This window comes from Rhopilema esculentum, chromosome 4 (assembly GCF_057945365.1).
Source record: "Rhopilema esculentum isolate cy_ngs chromosome 4, ASM5794536v1, whole genome shotgun sequence".
Taxonomy (NCBI): domain Eukaryota; kingdom Metazoa; phylum Cnidaria; class Scyphozoa; order Rhizostomeae; family Rhizostomatidae; genus Rhopilema; species Rhopilema esculentum.
Window position 1 is genome coordinate 7,896,248 of NC_142818.1, and position 16,048 is coordinate 7,912,295.

General features: G+C 34.7%; 1 protein-coding gene across 1 annotated transcript; it reads right to left on the reverse strand.

Moving 5' to 3' along the window:
* Positions 1-4,594: 4,594 nt before the first annotated feature.
* LOC135690927 (uncharacterized) lies at positions 4,595-16,012 on the reverse strand. Its single transcript, XM_089115552.1, has 13 exons — positions 11,303-16,012; positions 10,927-10,978; positions 10,621-10,649; positions 10,281-10,311; positions 9,679-9,731; positions 9,408-9,468; positions 9,108-9,136; positions 8,692-8,763; positions 6,787-6,855; positions 6,151-6,201; positions 5,959-6,032; positions 5,568-5,637; positions 4,595-5,036 (listed from the first exon to the last, which is right to left on the reverse strand). Exons 1-13 carry the CDS (start codon positions 15,851-15,853, stop codon positions 4,908-4,910), a joined length of 5,271 nt encoding a protein of 1,756 aa, XP_088971678.1. The 5' UTR covers positions 15,854-16,012; the 3' UTR covers positions 4,595-4,907.
* Positions 16,013-16,048: the final 36 nt, after the last annotated feature.

Sequence of the window (16,048 nt, forward strand, 5' to 3'; positions counted from 1 at the left end):
TTTTAAAAAAAGCAAAGACCAAGATCTACCAAGCTCAGGGAGTAAAAATGAATCTTCTGAAACCAGGGCCTAAAATAAGCGTGGATCTGACTCACTTTGTGGAGTCGTAAATTAAAATTGTGGACCTGTGATTGTAGAAAGTGTGGATTTGTAAATAATGCATGCTCTTAAAAGTGCAGCATAAAATACCAATCGAAACGCCTTAGAAAGAGATGGGAACATTTTTTCAACTCGAAGTGAATGCCCGATCCCAGCCTTATGTATTGCACTCATTTTTTATAAGAAAATTGCGATAAGAAATAAGCAATGGATAATAAAGAAGAATTAAGAAACTTCAGAGCTCGAAGCATCAGTACATGCGAAGAAAAATCAATTGCGCTTTATGATATTGTTGTGTGCTATTTTGAAGTAAGATGGAATCTGTATACAGCTTTAACTTCAAGACATCATCTCAATTTAGATTGCTTTTATGACTTGCTTCAAAAAAGACACTGAGCCTTAAGACCAAGACCGAGATTATGATTTCCTGCCCGTAATGTATTTTGGGGTTTTTATGTGATATTTTTCAGTAGATTTCAAATAAAGTTATAAACCTTTTCAACTAAGGTTTTTAAATTGGAAAAGCATTGGAAAAAGTCCCCTCAAGGCTACAGCAGCTGAACGATGATAAGCCTCTCGGTGGTAGCTGGGAGGAACATTCAATGGGGAATGTATAACAAGGACTATAGTCCTCCTCAAATAGTCCTATATTTCCGGTGTTTCAAAGGGCGTGGCCGTAAAAAATTTAGGGGCAAGCCTGCAAGTTCAGTTCCAGCCACTCCCTTGTGGGCTGGTGCCAGTGTGACCTGGTCTAGCGTAATATTAACATGAAATTGGCCAAAAATCGTCATTTAGCATAAAATCTAGCATAATTTGAAATCTAGCATAACTCTGGCATAATTCTGATATTATTTAGAAGAAACATTGTTTCCATTGATCCATTGTCTATCGTTACCAAATGCAAATACTTTGCACCAGCATCTGTGGTTTCATTTTGGGAGTAAATTGTGACTTTTCACCTTCGGGATATTGCCAGTTGTTTTGGTTGGTTGGCAGCCACATATTTTGTGGTTGGCAGCCAAATGCAGCCAGCTAAACGCAGTATACAAAAAAGCTAAATTTCGCTAATTATTGGGAGTGATACCGTAATCAAAATTTGCTTTGTAGGTTACAAAAGTTTTCACTTGCTTTGATCTAAAACTGTTTGTTATCTTTTGCTTTGTTTCATCATTCATCATTTGCAATTTTGAAATTATTTTAAAAATTTTTGAATGTTATCTGTGCAAAAATTTTGTTTCCTTTGCATTTTCGTTGTTTTTTGCAACATGCTGTCAGAATTCAGCCAAATGTTGCTTCTTCAGCCAAATCAATTTATGACGGCCAAGGGGTTTTGAGAAACTGCCAAAATGGAGAAATTTGGCCATCAAACCATGGATCTTAATTGCCTTTTTTTTATGAAGAATGAATACACTGGGTTGTCGAAATGGCCAAATTGCAACTCTGGCCACTTTTGATATTCTGAGCATGCATTAGCCTCTTTCTCGAGCAGATTGCCTTGATTTTAAATCTAGCATAATTTTTGCAAATCTAGCACAATCTTATGACAAATTTGGCGTAATTGAGATCTGGTGCGTGGTTTCTGCATTACAAATAAGATGGGGGTAAAGATCATGCTTTCAAACTGGGCGAAAAGAAAATAAGAAGAAACAAGCACAATTTGTACATCAGTGAGAGAAGAGTTTATTTGCCATCTGTAACGAGGTTTTCGTTTATAGTATCAAAACCTTTTGAAGAAAAGATTTGATGGCAAAGAATTTGATGGGCTGAATGCAGTTAAGAACTTTCCATAAGTAAACAAGACTTAAGAAAGTTTCACCCAGCTTTTGTCCCGGACATAGCAGCAATCCCTAATTCTGTCGATGCAGAGAGGCTGATTCCCACCTATAACAAGATAGAAGCAGGTGGGGAAAGCAGCATAGCTCCAGAAAACTTATCAAATATATAAATATTGCAATTAATATGCTTGATCTCGCAAGTTTCGATTTCCGAGAAAAGCTGCAAAGATATGGTTCCGAAAAACCAAAATATACCAAAAAATACCACAAGTCTGGGAAGTAAGGCTGATTTAAGGGAGTTTTTGAAGGTGAAAGGGAAAAAAATAACTTTGACAGAGACCCGAACAAACCAAGAAAAAGAGTTTTCTTTCGATAACTTTCCGCTCACATATTAAGACATCGCTATATGTAGCTAATTTTCTTATTAACCCAATCCATGTATTGTGAAGAATCAGCTTTTGCTACTTATACTTCATTCATTTAGGTATTTGCCCAATTAGGACATGCTATTTGCACTATGATGGCAGTTTCTATATTTGCCACCCCCATGATACCCATCAAAGCAAAGTACCACCCCCAATTTTTATAAAAAATGTGGATCTGTAAAAATTTCTTATTTTAGGCCCTGTCTGAAACTCCTGAAAGGGACGATGAAAGTGCGAGTCAACCTTTTACACAAGCAGAATAATGCCAGCTAGATCTTCCAAAGTGTTATTCAACTGATCATGGTCATCTTTGTGAAGATGTGCTTGATGCTGATGTTGATAGATTGATTTTGCAGCATGGGCCATGTTGACCAGGTGGTACATTCGAATATATAAAGGAGGATGGATCTGTCTTTACAAATTTCGTGCTAGATATTTTAATAAAGACATTAAAAACATTTCAGTTCAAAGGCTATGGCTCTATTTTAAAATAAAAACCACGCTTTTTGAATTATGGGAAATGTCAGTGTGTGTGTATTTTGATCGTGTGTGTGTTATTTTAATTATGGTTTTTAAACTTAATAAAGGTAAAAAGTTACCTAAATATAACATTCTCATGAAATTTGTAAAAATTGGATGATTGTGGGCCTGAATATTACATTACTCTACTTCTTACAGATCCTGTATTTAGAAACAAAGTCAAACCAATGAGTTAAAATTTTTGTTTATTTACTCTTTTGTCAGCAAATGACATATTTAACATGTTCTGTTAACCATATTCTGTTAACCAGCATTCATCCATGCACAAAGTTACTGAATTTAAAAACTTGTTTTCCTTACAGACTAACATTTACTTGCATTTTCCGAGGAGTTTTTTATTTGCTATTATTGTGGGCCGGTTTGATAAAAAATTTGCCCAGGCCAAAAAAATTAGCCAGTCCGCCCCTGATGGCTCTGTTATTCGATCCATGGAAATCCTGGAAAAGCTTGAATGAAGATAATAAGAAATACCTTAGACAGCAGAATTTATCTTCAGATGTTGTTGTTTATCATTTCTTCATGAGTTTTTGAAGCTCTAGAATTTGGCTCAAATTTTTAAAGTATCATTTAACAATTTTTTTGCGGTACAGAATTTGAAAATGGCTTTGAAAAAAGCACGACGTTTTATGCTCTGAGGAGTGTCAGACGAAAAAGCTTTAAGTATGTTGTAAAATGTTTGCTTTTTTCAAAGCCATTTTCAAAGTATCATTTAGTTAAGCAGAGGGGCCCTAAAACGCTTCTTTTAGTAAGGGTTCCACACTGTTCCGTTACGCCACTGAAAGAGAGCGGCAAATATAATAGATAATAAACAAAAGAATTGTTAGCTATGATATTTATAAAACCAAATATTGTGAATAGTGACAAGATAATTTCGTCAATATTGTCTTTATGTTAAGAATCTTTGATGGTAAAAAACCATGTGACGTTAATATATCCATGTTAATATTTTATTATGATACCCCCACCCTCGCCCCCCACCCAGGAATACTCTATGATGTTAGTAGAAAAATTTTGAGATTTGCCCACATCACCAACACTGCCCCTCCTGCCCTAATCTTGTGCAGGCGTCCCTGGGTGCAAGGTTGCCAATTTTTCGCGCGCTTGTGGCCTCGATTTGAAGTCGGAGTAAAAACATTTTTATAGATCAGTGGCAGCGATAGAGCATAGAGGAAGCTTCGACAGGTAAGCAATAATATGCAGTTATGATCTCGATGAATCTTCTCTTGATGAATCTAATCGATGAATCTTAAGGGATTTTTCATCCTAGCTTCAATAAATGATTCTGCACAGTATTGTAGACGATCTGATTTCCCAAAGCAACCATAGATTTTCAAGCAAACAAACACAATATAGCTAAATGAGTATGCTATTTACATAAATATCCTGTAATCTATCAAATATCTGCAATTTATGCTTTCCAATAAATAAACAATTACAATATAAATTCTGATCTCAAGTTTGATATAACTTGAAATTTACTCTAATGTTCAACAGAGGTTGCTTCAAAATGTGCTTGATCCATGAATCTGTTTAAAAAAATTTAACAGAGTCAAAACATGAAGTTTCCAGTCACACAATTTCATCAAATGAGGGATTTAAACCATGATCATTGGAAAAATATACTCTTGACAAAAAGAATAATGACAGAAAGACTGATATTTAAATTTCCTTATTGACAATAAGGTTGAAATCTCTTGCAGCTGTTGAACTGTTGATGTCTGGCCTTGCAGCTGTTGAAGAGTCCCTTCAGGCAATTTCTGGGTAAGCATTTTTGTTTTCTAGCAACTCACTCTCTGACAAAGACTTAATGTTGAAAGGCGTTAATTTTGCACAATAATTCAAGTTGGTTGAACTTTCTCTGGCTGTGTAGTATTTCAATATTAGTTTCCTTATATTTGGAATTAACATCATTCGATGGGTAGTTAACTGTTTGAATGATGCTTAAATAAGAAAACACATACTTTTCAATATTCTTTTCTTTAGCAGTGCTATTGATAACATGTCTTTTTTGATTAAACAATGGCACATTCTAAATGAGTTACAGCTTTTGATTAAACAGCAAAATAGTTTAATAATAAACTTGATTTCTTACCACTTCTGACAAGCTCATTTCCTTTTGGCTAAGGGAAGCAGCCCCTTCTTTTTCTGTAAATTCTCTTTGTAAGCTAGCACTCTCAATGTGCTTCCATTCCAGCTCCTATGTGATAAAATAATCATCTGAAATGTCTCTGAAAAATCACACTAGCAGCCATTTCTGTTTCAGCTATCATCATGTTTATAAGCTGGTAATGTATTGCATTCAGCCAACAGATATGGCAAAAGTTGACTATGATTTATTTTTTGCAATTTACTAAATATCCCCTATGCCTTACTCCCTAAGAAAACCCCATATATTTCAGAAAGAGGGGGTGTTACTGTGAGCCCTTAAGTGTTGCTGAATTGCGTGTGCAAACAATGCTTTTATCAGGTGTACAAATAGCTCATTAAGAAAATATCGTTTGATAATGAAATGGATAAGTTTGTTTCAAGTACCCCATTACCTCTGGCTATTTTAAAGTTACTATAGCATATGACTAATTCTCAATAACGTTTTCTTTACCTCAGAGCCAATTTTAATCTCTAAATGGTTGATTGACACGAAATTCCATTTAAGCAGTCAAGAAATGACCTCAAATGATTCTAAAAATACCTCTGTATTATACAAAAAAATTTTTTTGTAAGATCTTACCTTGAGCTGTTTCCTGATATCTGTGTATTTATCCCAAAGTTCGTTGTGATTTTCGTTTCTAATCCTAAGCCTGCAATATGGTAAAAGTAATGTGAAAGTCATTTGACAGATAAGGAGTTTTTCTGGGTAGAAAATGTAAGAAAATGAATGATTAGGAAGAAATGCTAAAGTTTGCATTGTTCTTAAATTCAACTTTTTGTTGTTGATCTCTCACGATTTCAGTGGCAGTACCAAAAGGGCCACTTTTCATAAAGTGAAATAAAGCAGATGCTCTTCTAAGTAATAAAATTGAGAACTTTGAGCCCATTGTGCTGTTTTAGAACAGCTTCTCTGTGCTGTCTCTTAATTGATTATTTTTCAAACCAAAGCAAAATTAGATTTTATAACTTACTGTAAGTCAAGAAAGTGAACATTTTGATTCAGTTCTTCGTTTTCCTTTGTTCTTTTGTGGTACATTGAATTCAGCTGAAAGAAAAGACAAGTTTTCACTATATTTTGTATGAAATAACTTTTTATTGAAGTTTGACATATCTGATAGACTGTTATCAGAACCGCGAAATGCTTATGTGCAATGGTATCATACCTCTTTGTATTCTTCATCAAGAAGGTTCATCTGTGAAGATAGGTCAGCAACCTGATAGAAAATTGAAGAGCATTTTGTCAAATCTTTTCTTCAAATATGGGAATCAATAAGCACATTTCTAATAATAGTTCTATCAAATTGATACCCTCGCTTTAATGTGATTTCAAGGCAAAAAGAACAACAGCTTCAATGAATTCTCCTCACAAAGTGTAATGTTATTACTTGATAGTTTTTTTTGTAAGCAGAAAATTTATTTTACACTATTTATGCGTGTTCAGTTTTTCTAGGGTTTCTATGAAAAACATCGTCAGTTTGGATGTGGATGTAGCTACAATTGTACTAGAAAACATATGCACTTTCTACATTAAAAAGCCCTTTGATATATCTTCTATTTTGTTGCAAATAATAAGGCCGTCGCTAGCTATTGTGCTCAAAGGGGCTGCTTAGGTCTTATTTTCCGACAAAGTGGGTGAAGGGTGAACTTTTCTTTTATTTGCTCACAAATCGAAGAAATTGCCGACGCAGCACTCCTACATGTCTAAAAAGTCGTTATGTAACGGACATTCTCCAAGAGGGGTCCTGAGTAAGTAGTGTTCATAATTTCTTATGTTAATTTATTCTGATATAATGCAATACCGTCAGTTCCAGGCCTTTGCTGTTGTACTCTGCCATGACCCGTTGTGACTGAACCTTGTGTAGGGAAATCTGCAAAAAACAGAGTAATGGCCCTCAGCTAAGCAGTTCAAGTTTCATAAACTTAGACATTCACTTAAATTTGATCAATTTTAGTTAACAAGATAAAAATGAACTGCTTTGCTGAGGACTCTAGCTTAGTGCTTGTTGTAGGCCCTTCATAGTAAGTTTCATCTTTTATTTATGTCCCATAGTTAATAGCCCAAGTTAAATGTTGCATGCACTTAGGCTTTCCCAAATCTCCCATTTCCTGTTTTCTAAGTAGTCTGAGGTGCATAATTTGCTCTCTTGAATCCTTGTTCAACGCTGCTTTGTTCCGTAACACATCCTTTTCCTTTATCATCCTTTCTCATCATTTCCAGTCTTACCTTTTCTGCCTTTTATCTCTTTTTCTTGTCCGTTTTCCTTTCAGTGGCCTAGCATTGTGCTGATTCAATCTATTCTTACTGTAATTTTTATCTTTTTTTCGTTTTTTAAGGGTAAGAAATGCTTCACTTGCTCTCCATTTTATTGCAATAAACTTACTGCCTTGCGTCCATTTCAACCCTAATCTTTTTACTCGTTTGTCCTTTTCGATGTGACTTTCAATGGCTCATTCACTTGTCTTTTCGACTATCTATGCTACACTATAATTTATCTTTTTCAGTATTGCTTTTCATTCCTCAAAATATTGTTTGATTCTGTAATGCCAATGCGATGAAAAACCTAAGTCCTCTGTTTCTGTGTCTATATAAATTTTTGTTTTGGCCCTTAAGCCAACGTGTGAAAAATCGTATTTACTCTTTTCTTGATCTCTTGCATTACAGTTCCCCCCCCCCCCACTTTCCCATTTCCCTTATCTCCCTTTCCCTTCTCTCCCTTTTCCTGTTTATTTCTCTCTAAGTATCTTGAGGTGCCTTATTTTCCAGCTTGGTTCTGTGTGCCTCTATGCTTTTTCCTTATGTTTCGTTACATCATTCGCCCTTTTCTTTAACACATGTCCTCGCACTGCCCTGCCTTAGCTTTCCTTATCTCTTTTCTCACCCTTTCCTCTTTTAATCAGCAAGTACCGTGCTATTCCAAATCAGCTTATTTTACATCTTACCCTTTCCCTTTCTTGCTAATAGGAGCTAGAAATGCTTCTTCCTTCTCTCTCTTTTCTATTTCAGTAACCTTCTTTCATACGTCTTCTTTAATCTCAATTTCTTTTCCCCAATTATGCCTCTTAATGCTCCTATAGATGGCTCATTCTCTTCATGATGTCTCTCTCCACAATGCACTATCATTGACTATACTCCAGTGCAACTTTAGACTCCAAAAAATATTGTTTCCCAAACATATTGTTTAACTCTTTAATTCCAATACTATGATAACCTAACTCCCATAGTTTCTAATTGTCCCTACGCCTCTCTGTTGTCATTTTTCCCATTTGACCCTAAAACGTCTTAATTTCCACTTGACGTTATTCTTTCTTACTGCCATCTTTTCTTCTCTTTCTTCATTTTTATCTCTTTTGTATCTTTTGTCTCTTTAACATCTTATCACTTATTCATTTATTTATTTATTGCACCTTACTTTTCTCCTTGCTCTGCTGTAGAGCATCAGCATTTCTCACCAGCTTTGACGATATGTCAAATATCAACTAAATTTTTATTTTGAGAGTTTAAATCCCAAACTTTCTTTTCATTTCAGGCTGTTAATAATAAATAATAGACTATTGTGTCGCATCTATTGTTTAAGCTGAATCTTCTGATACTGTTTATTCCTTGGTTATTATTCCCTAATCTTCCTTTTAAATGTATAAATGATCATCAATTTTCCGGTAAGCATGTTCTATAAATTTATAGAAATTCTTTATGAAGGGCCTACATTTGACTTTGAGCATTTCTTCTGAAGTTCATCTCTTTCTTCTTTCATTTCTTCATATTTAGCTGATAGTATCTGCAAAATAATTGCAATTATTTTATTTGCATATTTTCTATGTTATTTTGATTAGTAAAAATAATGCGTATAATGAACATATGGGTTACGATCATGCCTGGCAAGTTCTTTCTGGGAATTCTTAATATGGGATAGTTAGTAGCATCACTAAAAATGAATATGTAAAGCCTTAAATCAGCTTATTTTTTGTCATTTTAAGGTTGAAGTAAGTTTTCAAATAAAAAATTGCTGTATTCAATTCAAGCTGTGAGTATTCAATTCTTTGTTTTATTTGTTGTTTTATTTGTTGTTTTATTAGATTTATTCAATTCAGGATCGTATCAGAAGTAAGTTTAATTACTCACCAAATATTCGTTGCATTTTGCTTTAATCACTGTAATAAAAAAAACTTTCTTTCTTATAAAGATTATCCCATAATTGAATGGTTTATTATTTCTCAGGATGGTACATTATTGATAATCTACATATACTTATTAGTACCATTAATACTCATTAATACATCAATACTCAAATTCTAAATCATAAAAAGTCTAAAAAATTCATTGTCCAAATCATTTTCAATTAAGCTTTTTTCTATTTTATATTTAGTAAGTGTTTTCAATGTGTATCTTTTCTCTAAGACTAAAACAGTTTATAAATTTTACCGGTTTCCCTCATCTCTACTTCATGTTCCAGTTGTGTTATCTTCTCAATACAAGCTTTCAGCTGTTAAAAAAGAAAATATCTTTAAAAAAAATTGAAAGACTATCAAGGTAAAATTCTGTTATTTTTACGAGGATCTTTTTCAAAAAACGTTTCAGTTTTCTTTAGAGGAGCCATAACAAGCATTGATGAATCAATACTTCATAAACTACCAATTAAACTGTTTATAAATTCGTAATTTAGGATCAAATAAAATTCATGTTTACAGCTCACCTGTAATTTGTATTTGTGTATCTCCTGTGTGTTTTCATTCTCGTTATCAGTTTCTGAATAGGCAAAGAGAAATGTTTTAGCTTACTCTGTTTATCCGACTAACAGTGGCTAGATAGGTGACAACGTCTTTGAGTTGCATGAAATATGGGATTCAAACTGTTGCTTGTTGGATTGGTCCAAATATAGTACTTGAGAATGGTGATGTGACAAGTGCGAATTAATGGGTTAGATATTTCGATATCTTTATAGTTTTAAGAGCAGTATGCTTCTAATCCGTGAATTTGTCTTTTTTAAGCCCTACAGTACTTCACACTTATCACACATTCAATAATTTTATCTTGATTATGTTACATCCTACGGTTTGAAATATTTCCTAACACATATTGAAGTTATATTGTCTTTTCACAATGCCTTGTTTAGCTCTGACCTCACGAATCGGTTCTTAAGAAGCTAGTTATTGTAAGGAAACTATCACTGCTTGCCTTAAAGAGAAGTAAACCCCTCAAAAATCCAGTTTATACTTTTGCTATATAATAGCTTCATTGCATTCAATTTTAGCTCTTTGTAATGACTTTATTATTATTATTATTATCACTTCATACCTTTTGAATTGTTTACATCAATCTCCATCATCTAAAAAATTAAAAAGAATACTTTTTTGTGTCTTTTTATTGCTGTAAGTACATTTGAACATAGAATTCAGTTTATAAACTAGCAATTATCTTTAGCCATTAATAGTTTCAAAAGCATTCAAGTTGATTTTTGGTTCAGTTATACTTTGAACTTAGCAATAAAATAAAATGCTACAAGGCAAAATATATCTTCTTGGATGCATCGCATTTGCCTGTTTACCTCTTTAAAATACTGGTATCGATATTTTGTAATACTTTTTCTTTTTAAGTAGACAACTCATACAAATATTTCTTCTAATAATTATCTTACCATTAGCTTTCTTCGGCACTCTACAAGTTCTACAATAAATAAACGAAAATATGTTATTTCCAATATAGATTAAGTTGATTTTTTTATTCTGTCATAAATTTACTTCTTTGTCACCAATATCAACGTGAATCTACTCAAAAAGTAAATACATAAATTTTGGATAGCCATATTTGCTGCCTGTAAAATGTTAAATTACCAATGTAGTTAAATTTTCATTTAACAAACAGCATACATAAGTTGTTCACATCTCCAGACTCAGACTCAGAATTAAAGATATAGCGATGATTAGAATGTAAAAAAAGTTACCTTGTTGAAGTTCCTTGTTTTGAGACATAGCCAATCTTCGCTTATCCTCGAGCTGTAAATAAATTTGAAATAAACTCCGACTGTTAAATCATATATTGTTAGAACGTCTTCAAATTATGAGAACTAGAATATAAAGGATTAATTTTTATATACTTAATTTTTGTATTTGTATCCTTGCATTAAACTCTTAGTTTTTTATGCCTATCAAATTTATATGGTTTTAATTAAAGGAAACTTGTTGTTCCTTTGTTTCCATGATAACATGGACATCTCATTAAAAGTTTTGAAACTACTTTTATTATTCCGACTTTCTAACTTGAACGAAGCTATATAATAGAACAGGAGCCTTTGAACGTTTGAGCATGTTTAAACTCACCATTATTATTTGAAAAGTCATAGCCTCGTTCTCTTTCAAAGACTCCTGTAGCTTTGCTTCGATTTCAAATTTCTCTTCCGCTAGTACCACATTTGCTTTCAGGACATTCTCTAAACGCTCTTGAAAGGCATTTTCTGCGGAGTTCCGTCTTTTGTCTTCTCTAGCACCTTGAATCGGATGGACTGATTTCTTACTCTTTTGGTGGCATAAATCTTTAATTTCGTAGTTGGAGACTATATCTAGGATTCTTTGCTCCTTTATGTCTTCATTTGACAGAAGCTGTTCCTCGAATTTGTCATCATTAAGCAAAAAGTTATCGATATTAGATACGTCTTCCTCGCAGTCGGTATCTTGAGTTTCTATCCTAGTTGGTGTTAGAAAGATATCAACAAACTCCTCATGACTGATTTCTTGTGACTTTGCTGTTGGACTTGCAGTGTCTTCTTGATCTGCATCATTAGTATTGAGCAGCTGATCTCCGTGAACCTCAATCTTGTTTTCTGACAGTCGGATCTCATTATCATATTCAGCCTTGTTTTCCAAATGAGCTTGTTGCTGGCAGTCAATCCTTTTGCAAGTATCATTAAGGTTTTCGTTTTCTTTTTGTAAAATTTCAAGATTGTTTCTACATTGTTCTAGCTCCGAAAGACTTTCCTCGTACATTTTAACCAAATTGCTTGCCTCTTCTTTGGTGGTCATGTTTTCTTTTTCAAGGTCTGAAACTTTCTCTCTTGTTTCCATAAGAATACTATTCAGTTCTACATTTTGTTCCTTGATGTCCTCAAACCTTGAATTAAATTTTTTTAAATTTTCAATTTCGGTAGCCATCTCAGCTTTATGGGCTTTCAATACTGACGTTGTATTTTGCTGTTCCAAGATAAGTTTTTGAATTTTCTCGTTCTCTTTTTTCAGCTCTATCATGTCTTGTATTTCTGACTCGTGCTTCCCAAGTGTTTGACTTAATTCTTTGACTTTTTCCTGCGCTTCCAAAATCTCAAAATCTTTTATTTCAAGTTGCTCGTTTAGCTCTGCAATATTTTCCTGTAGTTTTTGCTTTTCTTCAATGTTTTGTTTCAGAATGATCTCGACGTCTTGCAGCTCATTGTGGAACCCTTGGATGTCATTTTGAGATTGATACTCAAACTTTTGACATTTCTTGTGAAGCATCTCATTTTCTTGTTGCAAGAGCTCAAGCATTTGCTCATTTTCCCTGAACTGGCTCGCTAGTTTATTGTTGTCTTTTCTTAGAGTTTCATATTCATCCAAAAGCGAATCGTGCACTTTTGCAAGCTCCGAAAATGCGTTTTCCTTCTCTAGAAGATAGTCAAAATCTTTTCTCATTGAAAAGCACTCACTTGACAATTTTTGCAATCGTGTTCTCAGTGCACTATTTTCCCTTTCTGTCAGAATTTGTCTTGATATGTGATGGCTATACTCCTTGTTCTGGATGGTCATTAAGTCGAATCTGTCCTGTAATGAGTCCATATCTTTCTTCATGTTTGCAATTACAGCAAGAATGCCGTCATTTTCGTCAAACAAGGCAATAATTTTCTGCTGTATCTTCTCCATGATAGTTGCAAACTTTGTTTCTTTATGCTTCTCATTAACACTAATTTCAGTGGTTTTATTTAAAATGAAACTTTCTGCTAGCCTCATATCAACAAAATTACCTATCTCAACCCATTTCCTGTCTGCCTTCTCCTTCGTCTCCATTTCCTTGCTCAATCTTTTGCATTCCACTTCCAGAATCGTGACTTTTTCACTTAAATCGTCCTGCACACTTGAATTAACGATAGATTCCGTTAGAGACAATTCTTTAACCTCTTCCATTAGTTTCTCGACCTCTTTTTCTAGGCTGCAGATATAATCGTCTTTTGCTTTCATCTTGATTCCTGCATCATAACTCTGTTTCTGTAAATCGTTGTTTTCCTTGAGTAGATCTTCATTAATTCTATTAAGATCTTTATTTTTTTCTTGATGTGCCTCCTTTTCACGGGTCTGATGCAATAAATCTTCATGGCGTTTTTCTAAGTTTCTTTTTAGATCTTCATATTCCATCTGCTGCACCTCATACTCCTCTATCTTACATTGAAGCTCGTTGCAACGAAATTCAAGATCACTAATTTCTTCTGTTTGTGACTTTGCATTTATTGTCATTGACTCTTTGGTTTTCTCAAAGGCTTCTATTGAAAGTTGCAATTTGACAATATCGGAAAGTTTATCTTGATATGTTTTCTTCATTGCCTCTAGAATCCACTCTTCATTGCATTCATCCATGCTTTGTCCTGTCATTGCTTCCCCAATGGAAACAATCTTGTCAAGCAAATCTTTCCTGTAATGCTTTGCCTCTGAATAACTTGTAACCGTGTCCTCTAGCTCTTTGGTCATAGCTTTCAGTTTTTCGTCGAGAGATTTGTTTTCAGTCTTGTGGTTTTCTATTTCTTCACGAAGGGCATTATTTGCCTCGATCAAACTGAAAACTTTGTTTCGTATTTCTTCTCCTATTATAGTCGTTTCTGAAGTTTCATCCCCATTCAAAATACACTCAGACTGAGGAGATTCACCAAAACAGTCGTTTTCAATCAATTTCATTCTTACCGACTCCCATATCTCGTTGGACCTCTTGTTTGCTCGTTCTAAATCTATCTTTAAGCCTTTATTATCATCTTCAACTTTCATTAACTTTTCTTTTAGCAGTTGTGTCTCAATAACGGCATCATCTTGGATCTTCTTTTCCAAAGATATTCTTTCAATTTCTCTTTTTAACCCATGGCATTCTTTTTCTAGCCTCGCCTTCGACTCAGATTGATTTTTGGATGTTTCTGTGACCTGGTCAAGTTTTTTCCTTAAGCCTTTATTTTCCTCAACCAAATTTTTGTTGCTGCTAGCAAGACTGTCTTTTTCAGAACTTTCTTGTTCCATGCGTTTCTGTTGTTTTTCAAATTTGGCTTTGAGATTTTGAAAATTCTTCTCCATTATTTGAAATTCCTCTATTTGCTTTTGCAGAACCTTAGAGTGTTCCTTCAAACTATGCACTTCTTTCGTAACAGTCTCTTTCTCTTTAACAACTAATGCTTTCATAGTTTCCAGTTCCTTTAATTGTTTTTGAAGGTTAGCAATTTGTGATTGCCTCTCTATGTATGATTTCTTTATTGCCTCGAGGGCAGTTGGCAGATTAAAGACTTTGACTCGTGAGTCTGCAATTGTTTCTGTTAGAGACTGAATCTTCACGCACAGTGCATCATAATTCTTTCTCGCATCCACATACCTTTGTTTCATGTCATCACTTTCTTTAGACACCGCTTTTAGTTGCATGACTGATTCTTCGTTTACCCTTTCGAGGTCAACCACTCTTTCTTGCATTCTCTTGCAATTTTCCTCTGCCTCTTTCAGGCTTTCCCTCAACCCGTCATACTCTTTTATCTTCCCAAGCATTGTATCTGACTTCCTTTTTATCTGAATATTCTCCTTTTCCAAAGTTTTATTTTTCTCTATCAGTGAAATGATGCCTTCAAGCTGATCATCTCCGCCGTAATTCAGTGATGTTCCTTGAATTCTAGAATCTGTTTTCATTTCTCTGTCAGTTTTACCTGTACCCTGCGAAGCAAGTTTTCGATTCCCATCTCCAAGTCCAACTTTAAGTTTTGCACTGTATGTTCCAGTCTCTGCCCACTGTGGCTTATGATTCGTAGATTCGGGTCTTTGCTGCTTCTCACCAATCAGGTCTTGAAGGTAACATATCTGCGTTATTAGATCATCGTTTGTCTTTTCCAAAAACGTTAGTTTGCTCTTCAGACTTTGGTTCTCAGCTAACATCAGCATAGTTTGGTCCTCGCTCTTTTTGCTTTTCATTGATTCATTCGAGCCGCTCTTGGCACTTCCTCGTTTGCGTGTGCTTAGTTTGCTCTGCTTGCGGTCTTTTGTGTCCAAATCATACAGCTCACATTCTTCACGTTCTTTTGATGCTGTGCTGCTTCCACTTGTGCTTTGACGAATGTACTTCGTCGAACTGTTGTCAATCATTTCCTCGCCACTTTGAGATGAGCTCATAGATGAGTCGCTGCTGCCTCTATCAAGACGGCTATTGGAAGGCCTGGAATCAGAGATTTTGGTGCCAGTCGGTTTGGTATTGCTTGGTTTTTGTATTTTGCTTTCTTTCTTTGCCATTTCATTAAACTGGGCCTGAAGAAGGCTGTTTTCAATTGCCAATCTTTCATTCTCCTCTATCACCTTCTCGACAGATTTCGCTGACAAATTACCCTTGGCCAGAGCAACTCTGCTTCCCTGGTTGCTCTCTTCGCTCATTCTTTTGATCCTTTTCTCTAAGCGTGTTTTTTCCCTTTCAATAGTCTCAAGTGAGCTCTTGGCATCTTTGGCCTCACGAAGAAGCTTCTTGTTCTCTCTGCAGACGCTTTCCATCTCCATCATGAGTTCATCTTTGCTGCCTCTTGTCGCTTGCCTTTTGTCCGTAGTATTTTCAAGGTAGTTTATTCGTTTATAAAGCTTCATGTTTTCCTTTGTGAGGGAATCTATTTGGCTATAAAGCTCCATGTTTTCGTCTGAAAGGCTTGAATTGCGTTGCTTGAAACGATTTGTGCTGAGTCTGGCATCCTCAAGTTCCCTTATGTTGTCAGCTTGACGACTGAAAGCTACAGCAAAGTCATTGATAGAATGGAGATGATTTGTTGAAGTTGGTGATAAAGAAATACATCAACCACAATCTTTTATAGAATTTAAGGGACGGTT